This window comes from Ceratina calcarata, unplaced genomic scaffold (genome assembly GCF_001652005.2).
Source record: "Ceratina calcarata isolate Rehan_Ccalc_2016 unplaced genomic scaffold, ASM165200v1 scaffold511.2, whole genome shotgun sequence".
Lineage (NCBI taxonomy): Eukaryota > Metazoa > Arthropoda > Insecta > Hymenoptera > Apidae > Ceratina > Ceratina calcarata.
In genome coordinates, this window is record NW_017175646.1 from 159,752 (window position 1) to 167,149 (window position 7,398).

The window sequence follows — 7,398 nt, forward strand, 5'->3', positions numbered from 1 at the left end:
TAGTACTGGGACAAAACGAATTTTGGAACCAGTACTTGGACATAATAGATATGTATTTAATAATTTACTGTCCAAGTTTACAATCCCTTTTGAAACTTAATACGTACAAGTGGGACAAGACGGCAGTGGCTGTCCAGGTTTAGTCCCTCACTAATTAATCGCGCTGCAATACCTGGATAAATTCCGATCTGCTATAAAACCCATTCAAACGTATGATATATTTTTCACAATAAATGATTTAGTGTATTTTCATAACTTTTCAACCCTTTCTCTTAATCCAACTGTTTCTCAATTCGCTTAGAGGCGTCATAATAATATTGTCCCAGTTCTGATTCCATACTTGTCCTACTACACCACTCGTTCAGATTAAATGTGTCCTACTACTGCGGTTGACAGCAATTTTTTTTTAATGCGATTATTTTAATACATATATTACAAAAGAAGGTTTTTTTTTCTTAAATATGACTATGAGATCCCAGCTATCTGCTAAGATGATAAGTTTTCATGTACTATGCTTAAATTTCGTAGTAAAAAACATGATGAAAAATTTATGTTCAAAAGTGTCCAGGTACTACCTCCTTTATCTTATTTATCTAAATTTATATAAATATCTAAAACGAACTGGTAAACTGATAATACGTGCCTGAGGCGAAATAAATTTGAAATTTTCCACGAGAATTCTCACCCCTGGACGTGGAAGTATAAACGGCACTCGAGGACGCGTGTGCGTCGAGTGCAAACAAACGGGAAGGGTCGTTGGAACGTTTGATCAAATGAAATTAATACCCCTGGGGTCGTTTCTAGTGGCCACCGCTGGCCAGCAGAAACTAAAAGTAAGCTCGTGTCGCGTGCGTCGGGACGCAACGTTCCCTTCCCCTCTTAGTACCTTTCCCATGCCGTTCCCTATTGACCCTCACACCCCTTTCAAATTCGAACGACCCTTCGACGTGTTTTCAAAACTCTTACCTCTTCCTCTGCGCGAAAACTTTTCTCTTCTCTTCGCATTAAGCGGATTTCGATCGATCGCGAACAAACAAATCGGTTCACCGAACGCGTCTCGTTCCTCTGTTTTCCTTTTCAGGAACGATACGTTCAAATGATTATTTCAGCTGACGAGTCTGACAAGATTGCGTGACGATAATTATAAACAATTTTATAAATATTATAAATATTGTTTATAATCAATTATATAAATATTATAATATTAATAATATAAACGATTTTATAAATATTATAAATATTGTTTATAATCAATTATATAAATATTATAATATTAATAATATAAACGATTTTATAAATATTATAAATATTGTTTATAATCAATTATATAAATATTATAATATTAATAATATAAACGATTTTATAAATATTATAAATATTGTTTATAATCAATTATATAAATATTATAATATTAATAATATAAACGATTTTATAAATATTATAAATATTGTTTATAATCAATTATATAAATATTATAATATTAATAATATAAACGATTTTATAAATATTATAAATATTGTTTATAATCAATTATATAAATATTATAATATTAATAATATAAACGATTTTATAAATATTATAAATATTGTTTATAATCAATTATATAAATATTATAATATTAATAATATAAACGATTTTATAAATATTATAAATATTGTTTATAATCGCTGCCTGGCTTATACGCAACGCACGTGTGGCGTTTGGATTTGTGAGCGCAAGTTTATATCCTCGACGAGGAAATCAACAAAGAGGAAATGCACTGTTGGGAAAAAGTCACGAACCGAATCTTCCTGCTCTTATTCCGGCATCCCGATCAAGGGTACGGGGGAATCTTTTACCGATTTACGAGTTGGACGTCGACCTCGCAGGATCATCGACGATCCCTCACAATGGGCGGTCGTGTTTTTCGTTCCATCCACCGGGATCGAACACACCTTCTACCTGCGTTTATAATCCGGAAGCATTCGCGAGAACACGCACCGCATGAGCTTCGAGGTATTAAAAAGATACCGCGTAAACTATTGAAGATACATGAGGATTGTATAGAATCTTGTTTCTGGGTATTACAACTTTTCCTTCAAACATTTCTCGCTGTCCTCGATCATTAACGTTGTAGGAGTCGTAAGATCTCTCCCAAAAGTTTAAGGATGTATAGGCTATATACTTAAATGATCCTAGCATGTTGAATTTGTTATTAATTATAGAAAATGCGTTTTTCTAAAATACATAAACTTTTGGGATTGACTGTATAGCCAATACATCCTTAGGATTCTATGAACCGTAAGATCTCTGCCAAAAATTGAAGACATCTAATAAAAAGCTGTGTCCAATATTTGAAGCAATGAACTTTTAGAAAAAATGATAATTACAAAGGCGTAAAGTTTATGAAATTGTTTTTATGTAAGGGTTCGTACAATCTTAATCAATCACAATAATTCGAAATCGACGCACCATTTAAGGTTTGTCAATAATTACATAATTCGCACTATTTGGCTAGAATAAACGTTCAACGCGAAGTCGTACGCAACCGTGTAAAATTTATCGAGGACAAACAACCCCCGTCGTTTCACGCGTAGTGGAAGATACCTGCGGCCAGGAGTAGTCAGTCGGGTCCTATTAAGAAGCTACCATTGTAATCTTTTCTCGTTAACGTCTCTCGTTCAAAGAACGTAGACACATTTTTTCTACAACGAACACGAGGGAACATTGTTTAAAAAAAAGAACGTTAATATCTGTCTTATAGGAATCTTTTAGCGTCGTCGTGACACGAATATAAAATTCGCGGTTCGACGATAAAAATCGCGCGACGTCTTCCTCCGGGCGACCCGGTTCGTTAAAAAAATAAAAGGGAAGAGTAAAAAGGAAGGGCGGGCGGAAGGAATCCTTCGGACGATGAGAACGTAAATATTGTTGAAAGCAATTAATTCTCGGAGCGGACTACCACCTCCGCTTTGTCAGAAGATCCTTGACAAAGAGAGAAGGAAGCTGGACCAGCGGGCACTGTCGTCAAAAAAATACTTGCGAGGGGGTTCCGGCTGGAAACTGGCAAACTTCGCTCGGGAAGGGGGTAGAACGGAGGATAAAAGACGAACGCCGCCGCCGCGTCTTCGTTGTCTGATCGTAGAGATTGCTTTATTTGAGTACATTTAGCGTAGAGATCCCCGAGAAGCTTGCCGAATATTTTATCGTAGCCCGCTGGCTGGCTACCACCGGGACACATACGCGATCTTCGGATCGCAGGGGGAAGGGCGACCGAGGGACGCACACCGGCGTAACGCATTAAGTATCAAAATAATGTAATCTGCCGACTGAGATCAGGCAATAAATATCATCGGCCTGTTGAAATTTGTCGGTGACGAGCCCCCGGCCGCTTATATTCGCCGCACCTGTGCGTCTCTTTATTCCTTCTAAATCGATCGTATTCCCCGGCTTCGTTATACTACGTCTGTCTTACGTTTAACGTTAATTTCGTACGATCGATCGACGCATGACCGATAGTCGTTTCTGTACATTTGTAAATTGATTATTATTCATGCGTGTTTTTAATTTCAACTCATAGAAGTCGTCCGATCGAATCGTAATTTCTGATCCATCGCTTATGCGATCGCCGAATAAATGTCGAGCATACAAATCAATCACCGGCGACCGTTTCGGCATGTCCGCGTTCACGTTCAATGCAAAAGTGGCATGACTTATTCAGAAGATCGGTCCCATTCTTACGACAAAATCGAAATATTCATTGGTTTCAAGTAAGAAGTCAAGCTGCACGTATCAATTTAAGGTATACGAAGAAAAAGGCAGAACTCAGTTAGTTGAAAACGAGAGAAATAAAAGTGGCTCCTCGTCGTTATCGATATTTCATGTTAAAAAATACACAAAATATTAATTGAGTTGTTACGATGTAAAAAGAACGTATATTTAGAGTATTATTTTTCAGTAAAGGAATCATCAGAATTGGGAGCTGAGTCGGAGAGAAGAATTTACCTTTTTAGTGATTAACCCCTTGAACGGAAATGACGAGTCCAGCTCGTCATAAACTTTCCTCTTTTTCAAGTGCTGACTGAAAATAAATTGTCGTTCAAGGGGTTAACAGTCACTGTCAGTTTCATCACTTAATTTATAAGGCTTAAACTACAACACTATTTTTCTACAATTAAAATTTAAACACTAAATTAATTATAATCAAATTATGGAGTGAGAGAAAAAATCACTATAGCAGTGGTTACATGTATAACTTTTTTGAAACCAAATTAGAATAGTGCCCGTTGTTGTAGTTTAGAGTTACCTTGACGAAGTGTCGTTAGAACAATACAGGTAGTTCGTGTTTACTTGAGATCTAGCTCTAGAAGGGGGGATAATAAAAACCGATTTCGGCAATTAACGAATCTCAGCTATCAGATCTCTCTCTCTCTCTCTCTCTCTCGCTCTCATGAGACTCTCAACAATTATAAACGAACGAGAAGATCCAAAGGTATCAAGAGTGATGATTTTTCATTTTTATTTCGACCACTTTTTGCATAAAGGCGATAAGAAACGAAAAAAGAAATATAAAGAAAAAGAAGGAAGAGTCGTTATCGATATTTCATGTTAAAAAATATACAAAATATTAATTAAATTGTTACGATGTAAAAAGAACGTCTATTTAGATTATTATAAACGAACGAGAAGATCTGAAGGTGTCAAAGGTGATGATTGTTCGTTTTTATATCAACCACCATTTGCATAAAGGCGATAAGAGACGAAAAAAGAGATATAAAGAAAAGGAAGGAAGAGTCGTTATCGATATTTGCCATGTTAAAAAATATACGAAATATTAATTGAGTTGTTAAAATGTTTAGAAGACAAAAGAAACGTCTATTTAAATTATTATAGACGACCGAGACGTGAAGGTGTTAAGGGTGTTGATTGTTCGTTTTTATTTCGACCACCTTTTGCAGGTAAAAAAGAATCATCGAGTGATAGTGTGTAATAACGAATAATTAAAGGCGAAAAGAGAGATATAGAGAGAAGGAAAGAAGAGTCATCGTCGAAGAAAGGAGGCTGCAACTTCTCAAATTACAATGAAACCGGGCACCGACGCGTCGCGTGGGTTTCGTATGACGACCAGACCACCGATGACGATGCTGTTTTTCATTCGCCCCGAATTATACCTTTCATCCCCTACGCGCGCCCTGTGAACCTGTAACTCCTGACTGATTTCCAGAAAACGATTCGATCGATTAAAAAAGTGAGAAGACCATCCGAACAAATCGAGGAATGGCGATGGTGGATGAAAGTCGAAACGAGATTCCTCGAGTCTTATTCAAAGAGGATCGCATTATCTGCCTTTTAAACTCGAAGAAACGTGAACAGTTTACAGGACTTGAAATTGTCCGGCTTCAACGTGCAGAACTGACCGGAAGGGAATAAATGGACATCAGGAGTTTGTAAAATAATTATATTTATCAACACATGCCGTTTCAGTCTCAATAAGCTTATTAACGTTTATCATACAATAAATTATAAGTACCTGACTTGCTTCCTTTTTATCATACAAAACTATTCAATTCAAGACTTATTTGATAAAAATGATATTTTACAAAATTTACATTATCGCTCCTATGTACACACGAGAATGATTAGGCTGTCGAGTTCAAAGGTAAACATTTTTTTAGCCTAATCATAACGCTTATTCTAATTCTAAGCTCTCCGTTCGAGTATGTTAAATATAATAATAATTAGAATGCGGATTCTTATGCGAAATAAAAAATCCATGTCAAATATGCATTTTACACATTTCTTCAATAGGCAATTTTTCATATGCATATTTTTTTTTTATAAATGCATAAAATCCGCAGTCTAAAATAATAGTAAAAAAATAATAGCGTCTCTGCCTACTCGATACTAAACGAAATTGTCCAACGAAATGAAAATTGTCCAATGAAATTAAATGATGAATCAATCGTATACACAGTATAAAAAGTCTATTGGTCGTTCGATCGGTTCACTAGTCACGATTAAAAAAAAAGATTATTGCAACAAATCGTACAACGCCGTGATATAAGACTGAGCCATTTGAAGCGTTTCATATTTCGACAATTGTCTATCGTTGCCCAAAGACGGAAGATACGCCCTCAACCTGTCGAACGCTTTATTCAAATTCTGCATCCTCCTGCGTTCCCTCGCGTTCGCCGCCAGTCTACGTTTCCGGACGATCGTCGAGCTAACGTATTTACCTCTTCTCCTGACGAGGTTCCTGTCGCTTCCGGTCTCGGATCCGACGTGATCCGCGCTGTCGCTCATCTCTGCATCGTCCTCGCTGTCCCCGTCCACGATTCTATCCGAAAAGCTGCTCGCGTTGCTGATCACGCTGCCTCGGCACGACTGCGACTTCTCGTTCTCGTGTTCCGTTTCCAATTCAGCGTCACCGGTTCCATCGTCCGTGTCTGCGTCCATACTGTTCGCTTCCTCGGTCAGTTCGATCATAGAACGATTCGTCGTCGTCGTCTCGGTTTTAATCGCTGACCTCTTCGGCGCGTACCTTTTGTCCTCGACGGAGCCTAACAAACGGTAGGTGACGGGGTTGCTCATCGCGTCTGCTTCCGACGACACGGACGACGTCGTGGCTGGACTGACCGATCGCAGACTCGCGGTCGGACTCGGCGTGTGCCAACCGTCGCTGCGGTTACCGTCGTCGTAAACGATGCACTGGGGTATCGTAATCGTGCTCACCGGAGGTAGATCGGTTTTATTCTTGGAATAAGCGTAGCTCGGTAAATCCAGATACGCGCAGGACACCACTTCGTCCTCCCTCGGCGGGAACATGTATCCGTAACGAAACATCTCCTGCAGTTCCATTACGATTTTTACACGAATTCAGACGACGACGGGTTCCTCACTGAATTTCCTTCACTCCTCACGGTATCACAGTTTTCTTCCTGTCTCTACTTCTGACGATTTTCGAGATTGTTTCGATTTATTTTCACCTTGGATCGATCGAGGATCCAGTCGATGGATCGGTGGTTCGCACGCCGACTACGGCCGGGGTGATTCTAAAGTCGGCTGGCGCGCTGCCGAGGGATTTATGCGTTTTTGGAGCGAGGCACCCTCGTGCAGCACGTGCCGGCCGACCAATGAAAAACCGGCGATCTACCCCACCGTTTCCGGAGGAGTAAACCTGACCGGCGACCACCGAGCGGAGCACCGGGTATGCGAACGAACGGAGTAACAGGTGGTTACGGCGCGGCGCCTCCGTTCTATCAAATCCTCAGGCATTAGGTACTTACCCGACCCTTCGGTGACACGCAATGACGACATCGAATCAACAACGACAGACAAAGATACGAGGTGTGGACATTAAGTAATCAGATTCGTTTTGGTTTTTAATCTTTTTATTCGAATAGAATTACAATTTTATAT

At 39.0% G+C, this 7,398-nt stretch overlaps 1 protein-coding gene across 1 annotated transcript; it reads right to left on the minus strand.

Annotated features, from left to right (window-relative positions):
• Nucleotides 1-5,914: 5,914 nt before the first annotated feature.
• Nucleotides 5,915-6,837, minus strand: ato (atonal). The gene has a single exon (XM_018029944.2). The coding sequence runs from the start codon at nucleotides 6,835-6,837 to the stop codon at nucleotides 6,010-6,012; it is 828 nt and encodes a 275-aa protein (XP_017885433.1). The 3' UTR covers nucleotides 5,915-6,009.
• Between the last annotated feature and the right edge of the window lie 561 nt (nucleotides 6,838-7,398).

Bases quoted from the DNA above. Each gene is read 5' to 3' on its own strand.
- ato (XM_018029944.2), bottom strand. From the start codon at position 6,837: ATGGAACTGCAGGAGATGTTTCGTTACGGATACATGTTCCCGCCGAGG.